Source organism: Pagrus major, chromosome 23 (genome assembly GCF_040436345.1).
Source record: "Pagrus major chromosome 23, Pma_NU_1.0".
NCBI lineage: Eukaryota > Metazoa > Chordata > Actinopteri > Spariformes > Sparidae > Pagrus > Pagrus major.
Genome location: NC_133237.1, coordinates 6,501,504 through 6,515,640, shown reverse-complemented (window position 1 = coordinate 6,515,640; position 14,137 = coordinate 6,501,504). Strand labels below are relative to the sequence as shown.

The 14,137-nt window shown below is 44.1% G+C and overlaps 1 protein-coding gene across 1 annotated transcript in view; it reads left to right on the top strand.

Moving 5' to 3' along the window:
- mast1b (microtubule associated serine/threonine kinase 1b) overlaps positions 1-14,137 on the top strand; it is a 41,781-nt gene that overhangs the window by 25,732 nt on the left and 1,912 nt on the right. The window contains exons 6-26 of the mRNA XM_073494078.1: positions 142-302; positions 1,799-1,874; positions 2,647-2,856; positions 4,351-4,452; positions 6,481-6,613; positions 6,698-6,765; positions 7,210-7,286; positions 7,433-7,641; positions 8,826-8,964; positions 9,057-9,189; positions 9,931-10,096; positions 10,209-10,310; positions 11,036-11,158; positions 11,487-11,596; positions 11,722-11,882; positions 12,017-12,270; positions 12,367-12,591; positions 12,685-12,914; positions 13,133-13,255; positions 13,366-13,499; positions 13,628-13,815. Of these exons, the coding sequence (XP_073350179.1) occupies positions 142-302; positions 1,799-1,874; positions 2,647-2,856; positions 4,351-4,452; positions 6,481-6,613; positions 6,698-6,765; positions 7,210-7,286; positions 7,433-7,641; positions 8,826-8,964; positions 9,057-9,189; positions 9,931-10,096; positions 10,209-10,310; positions 11,036-11,158; positions 11,487-11,596; positions 11,722-11,882; positions 12,017-12,270; positions 12,367-12,591; positions 12,685-12,914; positions 13,133-13,255; positions 13,366-13,499; positions 13,628-13,815 (3,124 nt within the window). The remainder of the gene's footprint in view (positions 1-141; positions 303-1,798; positions 1,875-2,646; positions 2,857-4,350; positions 4,453-6,480; positions 6,614-6,697; positions 6,766-7,209; positions 7,287-7,432; positions 7,642-8,825; positions 8,965-9,056; positions 9,190-9,930; positions 10,097-10,208; positions 10,311-11,035; positions 11,159-11,486; positions 11,597-11,721; positions 11,883-12,016; positions 12,271-12,366; positions 12,592-12,684; positions 12,915-13,132; positions 13,256-13,365; positions 13,500-13,627; positions 13,816-14,137) is intronic.

Here is a 14,137-nt window from a genome sequence, read left to right as displayed (position 1 = left end):
TCTTCCTCATCTGCCAACCTCTCTCTGCCTCCCTCATCCTCCTAATCCTCACCCCACCCTCGTCCGCTTCCTCTTCCTCTTCCACCCTTTGCTCTTGCCTCCCCTCCTCTTCCTCTTCCTCTTCCTCGTCTCTCACTCCAGTCGTCCAGCTCTTCACAGGAGCGACTGCACCAGCTGCCCTTCCAGCCCACCATGGATGAGCTCCACTTCTTATCCAAGCACTTTGGCAGCACGGAGAGCATCACGGATGATGACGGGGGCCGCTGCTCTCCCCACATGCGCCCACGCTCCCGCAGTCTCAGGTCAGCGACAGCAGCACCCATGAGATTAACCAGCCGCTTCAGCTGCCCAGGAGCACTATCCTCTTTTTAAAAGCACGCTTTCAAAGCAGATTTACAGGGGCAACCCCTGGTTGATCTTGTTATTGCTTTTATATAACCTCTTGAATTGTTCTGTCAAAGCCAAAATGTATGAACTATGTTCAGTTTGAATAGGGTCTTAAAGATATAATATGTAACATTTCTGCTTTAAAATGTCAAAAAAAAACTAGCAGACCTTTATTTGTTGAGTTGTGTTATCCCAAATGATTCCAACAATGTTCAAACCCAGAGAAATCCACAAGTTTACTCAAGGTAACATTTCATGTAGTCGCCATTATATGTTCAGAAAATTCATTGCACTTCTATTTTAAATAATATATAAAACTGTTACTGTTACTTAACTTCGCTTGAAGTGAGCTTAAGGTGATAGTTCGGGTCTTTTGATGTGGGGTTGTATGAGCTATATTTTGAGCTATATTTTGAACATTTTTGGTACTTTACATAGCCGTCAGACGGCCCTTTCCTTTGGGACTGCATTCCCTCAATGTCTGTACTCTTACGCACAAGTGCAGCTGTGCCTGCCTCACACTGACGGCGATGTAAAGCACCAAAATTGTTGGAAATATAGCTTACTACAAACGGAAATACATTTCTGTTAGGTAGCTAAAACAATACGTTTTGCTGTTGGTACCATTTAGCAGTACAAAGCTTCCCCGTCAGTGCTACGTGCTGCTTCTCCACACAGGGGAGAACTGACGGTCGTCTACTGCAGATAATATACTGACTAGGGATGAGTACCTCGTGCAACCCTACATGAAAAGACCCAAACTATCACTTTAAGTGACATTTATGAGGAAAAAAGGGCCAACAAATTCACTCAGTAATGTCAGTAAAGCTTTAAAGCAACATCTAGCTGACATTGTTAGCCAACATTAGCTACCTTAAGATATTGGTAATACCAAACTATCAAGGTTGTAGCAGAACACCCCTGAGTGTAATGAACTGAGCCAGGTCTTGACTTCAAATTTCCCTTTTTAAAGAGGAGGAATGTGTTATTTTTTACTTCACATCGTCTCACTTAATACACATAAAGTACTAACTTTCTCTTTTTATTGGATCATTTTAAAGGTCCAGTATCGAGAATCGTTGTGCTTTTGTTACCTTAGAATGAGCCTTTTATATTTACGGACGGAGCAGGGCCTCCTCCTACCTGCATTTTTCGGCTTTTTTGCATTCTTTAATTTTTTTGCTTTTTTTGATTCCCTGTAGGGGAGTGTGAAGCGAGGGGAATTCAGTTGGTTGCAATCTGCAGATGCCACTAAATTCTACACACGACCTTTAAGTGCCAATCGAACCTTAAGCCCAGTTTAAACATGTTCTTTATCAGACTGAACACTGAATGTAACTGAGCTGATTCTGGGTGGGAAAGACAAATCTTTCCGACTGTATTCCATGTTTTTCTGTTTCATCCTCCCCAGCCCGGGACGTTCCTCCTCCTGCTACGATAATGAGATAGTGATGATGAACCATGTGTACAAAGAACGCTTCCCAAAGGTGAGACACACACATACAAAGCTGCTGCATAATAAACACCATATTCCATAAAAATACACGCAACTGTGAGCAAATCCTTCAGCCCACAGAGAATTCAATCTTTCATGCTATAATAACTATCTAATCCTATTAAGTCAGAACTCAAATATCAGAGAAATAAAAAGGGATATAATTTATGATTGAACATGTTGAGAGATTTGTGTATACGAATGTTTGATATCATACATCCGAACACAGTTAAAAAAGGAGCCGTGGGGGATGCTAAACTGTAGCAAACAAGATTATGTGACGCTGCCAAGTGGCGATAAGTTCGCCCTGTCAGAGAGTATATTAAGTTCATTCACTGAACACTGCCACAGCTATGAACAGTTGAAGAAAAGACATTTCCTCATTGCTTTCTCCCCCTCCCTTCACTCTTGGCATGTTGGTATCTAGAGGAAACGGGCTGAAAGCTTTCTACAGCGATAAAAATCACATCTTAGGAAATTGGGCATTATAGTTTGGAGTTCATCTGAGGTAAAAGCTCTTTGGGCTCTTATGTTCTCACACGAGGCAAATGGAAAAAAAATGACATTGTATTGAATTCAGTGCAGCAGCAGAGCCGCTCCGTCAGAACCACAAAAGAAATTGCTTTCTGAACTTTCTGTCACATACCTCTGGGTCTTGTAAAGAAATTCAATCTTTTCTAAACTTAATCACTGACACTTCTGTTCCGCTCTCCATTCTCACCACTCCTGTTCTCTAATGCTACCTACGTTTTTTTCTCCACCAGGCCACAGCACAGATGGAGGGGAGGCTGGCTGAGTTCATCCAGGCTTTCTCTCCTGAAAACGTTCTTCCGCTGGCTGATGGAGTCCTCAGCTTTATCCACCACCAGATCGCTGAGCTTTCCAGAGACTGCCTGGCCAAAGCCCGCGAGGGCCTCATCACTTCTGTCTACTTCTTTGAGCTGCAGGAGAACCTGGAGAAGCTTCTCAATGATGTGAGTGAGAGAAGATATGAAGTAAAACTTGCGTAAAACCCAATGAAGAGCTCTGACTGCTCTTAGTAAGCGCTAATAACTGGGTGTCGAAAGTTGACTGTACAAATAATAGATGGAGCTTCTGGGAGTAAAAAGTGAAGCCAATGTGGAAGTGCCTTTAACCTGCTTTCTAATGGCCAGCAGGGGGCGACTCCACTGGAGTTTGTATGTAAGCTTACGAAAAAATGACCCTTCTTCTCACTTGATTTATTACCTCAGTCAACAGTTTCCTAATGAGTTTCAACAGCATGATGTTCAATTGTAAATTATTGTCCCATTTAGAGTAAAATAGACGATAAAGCAGGCTAGGCTTCAGGGCGTGGCTACCTTGTGATTGACAGGTCGCCACCACGGTGTATCCTCTGGTTCAGGTATCAGGATATCTTCCCCAGCTCGTCCCTCTTGCCCTAATATGGTCACTTCTGGCTCCAAAAAAAACCAAGATTGCGACGGCTGTAATGCCAAACTCGAGGCTTTAACACGGTAGTCCACAAACCAATTGGTGATGTCACGGTGGGTTTACTCTTGGTGTCAAACCTCAGTGCCTCTTTTGGTACTGACTTAAATGTATCCATGGCAGCAATTATGGAAAAATGACTGTGTAATGTAACAGTATTTGCTTGTACTGATGAACCTGCAGAGAATTATAACCAATATCTGCACTTTCCCGAGCAAATTTAATGTTTATTAATTCTAAGTGCACAAAGGAACTGCATTTTCAGCAACAGCAGCAGTTTTTCATATATCGAAAATCCCACCATGCACTACCTGCACAGCCTTTAACAGCAGAAAGTAAGCAACTAGCTAGGGTAGTAGCTAGCATAGCATGTAGCAGCTAACAGCCAGACATTTTTCCTGATGTAGTTGGTGGAGCCCAAAAACATTGAATGAATATTGAAATGATATTCATCATGGATAGAAATTACTTTTAAATGAATGACAGGCAGCTGTGATGTGCTTTGATGTAATTGTTTTGGAGAGTGCTTGTGAGGCAACCTCTATGAAATGATCCATGACTAAAACACAGGAACAAACACATCTATCTAACGCTGTTTTTAATTTCATTCAAACTCTGGGTGACTTTGGTGAGAAACATAATTGAAATTGCTGCAGTAAATGGAGGCTAATTGTGCCCGGAGCAGATAACAGGTATCATTGAATTTCATCACAACCCCATTTTGGCAGCTTGATTAGATCACTGTGATTCCTCTGGGTCGCCTGGTTTTGGTTTGATTGTATCTGCTGTGTTTTTTATGATCAGATATTCATTTCTCACAGCCTTTGAAACAGTAGCTCTGCCTCTGTTACTCCATCTGTCCTTTGTCTCTCGTTTAAATGTGTGCAGTGCTATGTCTGTACATTAGTGTTGTAATGGGGATTTTATAATAATATAAACGTTGTGAATGCTAATCTTCCCTGTCCCTACTTCTTTGTCTGTCTGTCTGTCTCCATCAGGCCTACGAGCGTTCGGAGAGCTCTGAAGTAGCCTTCGTCATAGAGTTGGCCAAGAAGCTTCTCATCATCATCTCCAGACCTGCCAGGCTTCTGGAGTGTCTGGTAAGATAACACACACACTCTTCAGTATTTACCCGTCATCCAGCCCCGCCATTCATCGCAAGAACATTTCATGGTTCACGACTCTTGTGACTTAAGACAAATTGATTTTCTCTAAATAAACATGAGCACAGATACTCATTTGTTAGCCCATTATAAGCATTTAAGCACTCTGATGTGTTACACAGCGGGGGTAGGGAATCAACAGACGCTAACAGTGAAGTAAAGGTCCAGTCTGTCTGGATGGTGATGACATTTGCATTTAGATTAAAATTTGCCTCAGTACAACTAATACCAGGCAGCCAGCAGCCCCCCTTCCCGCTGCTGGGCCGCCTTCCAGTCTGACTCAGACAGAGCGTGACCACAGTGTCATTTAAAGTTAGAGGATGCCGATGTGTGTGTTTGTGTGTGTAGCTGGTTGTTTTTGTGTTCCGTAACAGTCTTGTGTCCCACTCAATGAGTCATGCCACACTGATTATGAGTGACAGTTAAGACTGTGACATGGAGAATCGATTCATCGATGGACTCGCACCCTCGTTTTCTACATATCGCTGCATTACAGCGTCTGTGTTCCATCGTTAAATCTTTTTGGCATCGTTAAGAACCAGGTTTGGACCAGCAGCCAGAAGTTGCAGTCTGGTGTAGGGGATGAAACCCTGACCTCTATGGACTGTTGTGTCATAGATGTGCCTCATTTCTGAGAAAAATGTTTTGCAAGCATGCAAGTTAATATCACTCAAAAAATACTTTTTGTTTCATTACTAGCCAGAGGACTGGAGACAAAACAATAAGATGAACAAAACAACCAAAAGAACAATCAGATATTTTCGACTCCGGCTCTCCAGCTGGATGAAACTGTGGCTCAGTGGAAACACTCTGTCAGCTTGAGCAAGTGTGTAGGCAGACTTAAAGTCATGGTGAAATGGAAGTTAGAGGGATGTATTCTGCACTGTGACATATTTTGTGATATATTGAAATATGTGGGCATGGTGTAGTTATGAGAGGGACGCAAATCAAATCCTTCAGGTTTGTTGGGATCACTCAAAAGTGAGCGTAGCTTAGCAAATACAGCCCGATGCGAATATGTAAAGGACTAATCACCTCCACACCTACACATGTTAAAGTCTACACTCATAAGTTAGACCTCAGCTGCATTCTTTAGAGATGGAAACAAAGTTTTACCAACAAATTCAAATGCACACTCCTCATCTCAGGGTGCACCAGCCAAATGGATAGTCAATGTTCAAATGTAACCAGCTACTCAATAGACAATCTTTGTTTGATTGGACTTGTTATTGCCACTTGAGCTACAAAGTGGTGTTATGAGAAAGGACGGGCAAAGGCTAGCTGGTTAGAATGCTAACTTCAATAGACATCACTAATATATCACAATAGACAGACGTCTTTGACATGTCAACGCTCTTTTTTCTTCACACTCTGTTGATAATTGCAGTTCGTTCTTGAATGTTTTAAACTAGAATTCTTACATCCTACAGCTCCTTTAAATTATTATTTGTGTTATGATAATTTATCGACAAGACATCATTTATGTGTGTGCATAGAATAATTTTTGTGCTTAAAATGTCAGTTATGGCACAAATATAACCGCATGACTTTTGTCCTGGAAAGAGGGCGGGCGCCATGCTCGAGCTCTCCTGAGGAACTCACTGTATTTCTAGCATTTTCTGTACTTCTGTTGCTGAACTTACCTCGAACAGATCAGTTACCTTGTAAAAGGGACATTTCAGTGATACGTCAGTGCTAAAACAAAATTCAGTCTCTCCTCAGGCTGAACAGCACAAACTGCAGTGATGGCGTCTTCCAGAAACAAATCCTGGAGCTGCTCCAGAGGCAGTGATTCATGAAACGACTGCTAAAAGCAGCCACGCTGGCATTACTCCGTATCATTGGAAGCAATTTCTCAAACAAAGATTCAATCATCCCACAGAGTCTAATTGAATGACATTAATTTCATGTTAATGGAGCAGCTTCAAATCTTTCCACCTGGTGACATCATGCTCTGGTTTCCAGGAGTTTAACCCAGAGGAGTTCTACCATCTGCTGGAGGCAGCGGAGGACCACGCCAAGGAGGGTCACCTCATGAAAACGGACATTCCTCGTTACATCATCAGCCAGCTGGGGCTGACCAGAGACCCTATTGAAGGTGAGAAAGAGAAAGGTTGTGCAACGTACAGATTGCTAGAAAGTAAATGACAGCTGATTCAGACCAACATGTTTTTGTCATCAGAGATGGTCAACCTGGACAGTTACGACAGCGAGGGCCCGCTGACACCTGAAACAGACGACTCGACAGAGGTGAGACGTGAGATGGTCTTAAACCTTCCCCACAGTCATCCACCCTTTTTCTTAATGTGCTTAGTTGTAAAGTCTGCCCTGCCAAAGTCCTTGCTGCTCCCACTGCAAATGTATGCCTCATCTGCTAATGTCTTGGCACACATGCTTTTATCTATCTAATTTAGATAATTTATGCTGAGGTACAAAAAACAGGATACCCCTCTTTAAATTGCCTCTGCCTCTGGCATTAGGCAAACCTCCAACTGCAAGAAATAAGCTACTTGGACAAAAAAAAAAAAAAAAGTGCATCACCAAAATTACAGTGACAAAAGAAAATGGGATTTTTCTTGACATGAGAGTAATGAGACAACAGGCTGTTAATGATTTATTAATGTGTAGAACGAGTCGTTTGAAGCAGCCATGTTGGTTTGGTGATTTCACACTTTGGTGATCTTTGATCGACAGGGTAAGATCAGAGCAATGAAACCACCAGGAGAAGCAGACTTCCAGACCATCAAGCTGATCAGTAATGGAGCGTACGGGTGAGTAGAGATAATCACTCCACTAATGAGGATGTGTTGAAATGGAAGTGATTCATTGTTACATCTGTAAGTCCGGCCTGGGCACAGAGTAAAACAGAGGTCATGAAGTGAAAAATAATGTGGTGATGTGTGTGTGTGTGTGCCAGCGCTGTGTACCTGGTGCGGCATCTGGACACTCGCCAGCGATTCGCCATGAAGAAGATCAATAAGCAGAACCTGATCCTGAGGAACCAAATCCAGCAGGCCTTCGTGGAAAGAGACATCCTGACCTTCGCAGAGAATCCCTTCGTCGTCTCCATGTTCTGTTCCTTCGAAACCCGTCGGCACCTCTGCATGGTCATGGAGTATGTGGAAGGTAAGAATATCTGTGTGTGTAGGTGTGTGTAGGTGGCACTGGAGGAGGTCTAGTGGGAAAAATATGTTTGTCAGATTGCCAATCTTGCTGTTGGGTCTGTGTACGTCTGTGTGCTGCCTTTAGATTAAAGCATCACATTTTAATAAAAGAACTTGTCTCATATTCTTGTGTTTGATCCACTACAATCATCATCATCTTAGTTTAGTGTTTTAGCATGCTAACAACTGCTAATAAGCACTTCGCACAAAGTGCAGCTAAGGCTTATAGAAATGTCATCAGTTTAGTCATAAACCAATTGAACCAATGGGAATTTTGACCTGATGGTGGCGCTAGATGAAAAGTTAAGGGATCACCAAAGTTAATATGATTCATCCTGAAGGAAATCGTACTCCATCCGGTGATTGTTGAGATATTTCAGTCAGGAGTGATGCGTCGACAGATCAACAGTCAGTCCTAGGGCCAAAAAAAAATAGCACTGCTACTGGGGGCAGCTGTAGATCACTTTCACAGCAGACATTTTGCCTCGTCAGGGCTGAAGAAGCACTGGTGGAATTTATAACATTAATGATGGCCGTACTCCATTTAGGTGGTGTTGTGCGTGTTCACTCACTGACATGGCTTACTGGGGCACGTAATAGAGTGGAGCCATCGTTAATGTTATTGGTCACCCTTCTCCTGCTTTGACAAGTCAAAATGTCTGCCGTGAGAAGAGTCCCTGCAGCAGTGGGAGCAGCTCGTCCACTAATCAGAGGGTTAGTGGTCCGATCCCCCAGCGTCACGTGGAAATATCTTTGGGGACGATACGGAACCCCAAATTGCTTCTGATGACTTTTCCATAGAAATAGGCGCTGTGGATAGAAAGCGCTGTGTGTGAATGGGTGTTGTAAAGTGCTTTGAATAGTCCGTGGACTAAATGCAGGGCCATTACTGCTGTCCTATTGAAGGGCCATGCCACAGGTAAATGGTCTGATGTGAATAACCCAGTGAACAGTGCACATCCTCGATTATACTGTGCAGAATGACTCAAAGCACAGTCATCATTGCATGATTGCGTTCTATCGTGAGTGTTGCTCATCGGCCTAAGTGGAAACTAAAATGGTCTTGGACAAGAGGCACCGGGAGACATTCATGGTAATTGCTAATGTCAGCAGCAGGACTAATCGAATAATGAATTCTGCTGTCAGGTGGAGACTGTGCCACTCTGCTGAAGAACATCGGGGCTCTGCCTGTGGAAATGGCGCGCATGTACTTCGCAGAGACCGTCCTCGCACTGGAGTACTTACACAACTACGGTATCGTGCACCGTGACCTCAAGCCCGACAAGTAAGACGGATCTACTGTAGTTCTCAATAATAAAAATGATATGGCATTGCTTGTGTAGCTTGAATTTAACTCTGCTGTGTCTGTTTTCTCAGCCTCCTGATCACCTCAATGGGCCACATCAAGCTCACAGACTTCGGCTTGTCTAAGATGGGTCTGATGAGTCTGACCACCAACCTGTATGAAGGACACATAGAGAAGGATACTCGGGAGTTCCTGGATAAACAGGTATAACAAAGACAACATGCAAATGACTTGAAGTAACTCGCACAAGCAGCCAGAGCCAAATTTCACAGAGACGATTTAATGAAGCCATTTGAATTTATTTGCACTTTTAATTAGATTATTTAATTAAATGTGATACAAGCAGGGAGTGAGTGTAGCTGTGAATTGTGTCCTCCTGGCCTTGTTGCAGTGCACACTCCTCAGCTCCAGCATGATCCAAGTAAAGTTTAAATGTGAAACGCCCTTTGATGTCTTCATCTCTATGCAAATATATTCCATATCATTGTGTGCCAGAGATATCTGAAGCGTGAAAAAATGAGACCGATAACAGTTGGCACAACAATAGGCCAGTATTTCCTCAGTTATTATAATCATTCCTCTTTTTACGTGAGGTTTATTTTCTCCAGCCTTTCATGCAGCGCTCGCGCTTTGAATCCGAGCCTCATTATTTCTTGTGCGTGCATTTTGGCGGCCAGAAATCTGTTAGCATTCAGCGCATACCCATCTGCACATGAAAACCCTCACCGGGGCTTTCATCTTGTCTTGGCATCTCTGAAGTGAGCTGCTTAGCTAGGCATAGATGCTCCATGCACACGTGTCTCCCACTCAGGGTCAACTTTCTGCCACTTAGCACGACAGGCTGTACTAAATAAACTGGTATGACTAGCTGGTGTAGAATAATCTGGACTGGAATCTGGAGTGATAAAAAATCTAAATATTTAAGTGTTGTTTTTTTTCCTTCAGGTGTGTGGAACCCCTGAGTACATCGCCCCAGAGGTTATTCTTCGTCAAGGGTATGGGAAGCCAGTGGACTGGTGGGCTATGGGCATCATCCTGTATGAGTTCCTGGTGGGCTGTGTGCCGTTCTTTGGAGACACACCTGAGGAGCTGTTCGGACAGGTCATCACAGGTGAGGGATCAAACTTGGATAGACGGTTTCAACATACACGCTATCGCCGATACATAAACCCATCATTTTGCCTTGTGTCCTCCTCCCTCTCGCTCTCTTCTGTACCTGGTAGATGACATAGTGTGGCCGGAGGGGGACGAGGCTCTCCCTGTTGATGCCCAGCACCTGATCTCCTCCCTTCTGCAGACAAACCCACTGGTTCGACTGGGCACAGGTCAGTCACCTCAGTCAGCGGATTCTAACCTCAAGTCACAGTCACTCTTCATTTATATTCCTGGTCTCTGTTGTATTTCTTTAGACAAACCCCCACAGCCCAGTCAAATAAACTCAAGTATCCCCTTCATCAAAACCACCAGTTGTGTTCCTAATGTTTGCATTTGAATTGATTTGAAAGGATTTATGTCATTACCAGTTAAGATATTAACTGTATTGTCACAATAATTTGGTCATTATTGTTTTACGAGCACAAGCTTGAAGTGTCAACCATTACTTTTAGCTAACTAACTATTTATCCATCACTCTTGGCTCATTATTTCAGCCGTTGAACTGTTTAGACTTCTCTGCTCTCTTGCTGACTAGTTTTCATGCAGTCCCAATCTTAATGTGTGTCAAAATGTGGTGTTCAGGTGTTGCAGCTGATTGCGGATATATATTTTTTAGTTCAGTTGTAATTTCTATATTTCAAATTAGCTGAACTACTCCATGTAGCCCGTGGCATCTGCAGAAAGACCCCGTTGGGTACATTCACCTCTGGTTGGGAATCACTGACCTAGATTACAAACTGTCATGCTGCCTGTTGGCTCTCCGGTTCAGTTTACCCAAATAAGTCAACTTCTGTCAGGGTCACAGTGCCTCTGCCTGCTTCAGGGCTGCAGTTATTACCTGTCTCTGTCTGTTTCCCCCTCTCACCCTCTCCCCCTGCCTCCCTCTGCCTTGTAGGTGGTGCTTTTGAAGTGAAGCAGCACTCATTCTTCACCGAGGTGAACTGGAACAGCCTTCTGAGACAGAAGGCAGAATTTGTTCCTCACCTGGAGTCTGAGGAAGACACCAGTTATTTTGACAGTAAGTCTGCCTGTGGGGGTTCAAGGCATGGACCACAGATCCTTTGAGCTGAGGACATATTATTGATGAAACTAGCTCAGCTACTGTAACTGTAGAAAGGCTGTTTATAGTGTGATGCGCTTTTTTAGACTTGAATGCGTCAATTAAGCTTGAGCTGATTAACTCGGTTCAGTTCCCGGTTCACAGTGGCTGCTTTTGTCTCATGTGGGCCGATGTCACTAGCTAATAATGTGTGTTAGTAGGATAAGTGAGAGCAGTAGAAAGCTAATGCCACTGTTCACTGTAACCTTTTGTAAAGCCTTGATATCTTGTTACCTTTCCTCACCAGCCCGATCTGAGCGCTACCATCATGTGCAGTCATACGATGAGGACGATACCAATGACGACGAGCCTGTGGAGATACATCGCTTCTCATCCTGCTCCCCTCGCTTCAGCAAGGTCACATTAAAACTCTTCTTTTTTTTAATCTACATTGCTTATATTCAAATCAGTGAAACTGCAATGGTTATTCCTCAGTTTACATAACAATACGATGCTGACTGTCTTGTTGTGTGGACCTGCAGGTGTACAGCAGTATGGAGCATCTGTCGCAGCTGGAGCATAAACCCCATGGCGTGACTCTACGGGAGCACAAGGTCCCCAGGGAGGATCGAGTGGCCAAGAGAGAAAGCCTGGGTAGCCTCACCCTCAGGGACAAGAGCTGGAGGACTGGCTCGCCCGAGATGTGAGTGCAGTCAACAAAAATGATTGTGTCCATAGAAGTATTTATCTAGCCAGATCGTTTCAGTGTGTTTAATGTTCATGAACAGAATGATTGAGAAGAAATTCATACTAAAGCAAGACTGCCTTGTTTTTCAGGAAGCGTCTGTCTTGCTCCGAGTCCTCCTTCACTGAGAGTGACTCCAGCCCTCCGTCTGGGGCCCGAAGACGCTTCTCCGCCCTCATGGATACACACCGCCTGGCCTCCCCTCTGGAAGTCGACTCTGAGCTGCCTGTCCCTACCAGGCAGCCTCCAGTGAAGGCCAGGGGGGCTTCCCTGGAAGGGGCAATGGGGGCCTCTCAAGGCGACCTGAGAGCATTTCTTAAAGATAGCAATGGGCTCACAGCTGGAGGTAAGAAGGGATGAGGCAGCACAACATCACATGTTACTATAATTGATCACAGTTCATAACAAGAGCATTTATTGACTGTTGGGTTTCATGTCACAGAGAAGCATCTGAGACCTGCTGAAGCATCGCTGCCTCTACCGAGCAGTGCTACTGTTCTGGGGCTTCCAGACACACAGGGGCCTCGAGGGGCCACTACTGACCTGGTGCTGCGGAGGGTTCGCCACCAGCAGCTCTCAGCTGAAGGAGAGAAACGAAACTCACGACCAGGAACTAAAGTTATCAAATCTGCTTCGGCTACTGCTTTATCTGTCATCATTCCTGCAGGTAATCACACCGTTTATACGACATCTATACTATAAAAACGTACAGAGAAGTAAATGCTGTGATGTAACCATAACTCCATCTTTCTCTCCTCAGTGGAGCAGCATGGTGCCTCCCCTCTAGCGAGCCCCATGTCTCCTCGCTCCCTCTCGTCCAACCCCTCGTCCCGTGATTCCTCCCCCAGCAGAGACTACTCTCCCATGGTTAACGTCCTGCACTCTCCAATCACCATCCACCGCTCTGGGAAGAAGTATGGCTTCACTCTCCGAGCCATCAGAGTCTACATGGGAGACAGTGACGTCTACAGCGTGCATCACATGGTTTGGGTGAGGAAACAGAGCGTGTGCAGAGTGTGCAGAGTTGTCGATGACTACTACTACCACTAACAGTCATGTGGTAGTTGGGAATTTGTTCTTAGATGTGTATGTCAGTTATCAGTGTGTTCGTTTTTGTCCTCTCAGCCCCCATTAGAGCTTAAACGTGCAGATAAACTACATTTCTGTGTAAATGCCTAAATCTGTTTAAATCTTTGTTTTAATTGCAGCATGTGGAGGATGGAGGTCCGGCTCAGGAGGCTGGACTTCATGCTGGTGACCTCATCACTCATGTAAATGGGGAGTCAGTCCATGGTCTGGTGCATACAGAGGTGGTGGAGCTTATCCTGAAGGTGAGGACTTCCTACCTCCCTAATTTATATACATTTTGAGGTTTTTATAAATGGTTCAGTTACAATTTCCTCATACAATAATGTGATTCATATAAACATATCATCTACAGAGTGGGAACAAGGTTACAGTCACAACTACTCCATTTGAGAACACCTCTATCAAAGTGGGTCCTGCGCGTAAGTCCAGCTATAAAGCCAAGATGGCGCGGCGCAGCAAGAAGACGGGAGCCAAGGAGGGACAAGAGTGCGTTACTGCAATATAGATGCATTACATCACAAGAATACATACGTAATATACATACATAAGAATACATTTTGAATGATTTAATGCTTTTATTCTTCTGCTCAACATAAATTTTTTTGTCTTTTCAGTAAGAAGCGCAGCTCCTTGTTCAGGAAAATCACCAAGCAGTCCAACCTGCTCCACACCAGCCGCAGCCTCTCCTCTTTAAATCGCTCTCTGTCGTCTGGAGACAGTCTCCCAGGCTCCCCCACCCACAGCCTCTCCGCCCGCTCACCCACCCAGACTTACCGCTCCACTCTTGAATCCCCTTACCTGGGTTAGTATGGAAGGTCGAGAACATATGTGTCTGTCTTACCTGGTTTGACTTTCTGCTGGGTATGAGAACTGTCACTTAGTAAGGATAATACATGTATTTTATTATTATGTTACTTAATATACTGTAACTTTATATCATATTATAACTTGATGGTACTTTTTTGAGTTGTCCACCATGAGTTGTGCTGTGGGCTTTTGTTCTTTGTTCTGTGGGAGAACGTGGGCAGTGCACTTCACATCTTGAGGTTGTTTTCACACTATTCCTCCCTTAACAGTTGGTGTTAACAACAGGCCAACAAATGTAGCAATGCACCACCGGTTGG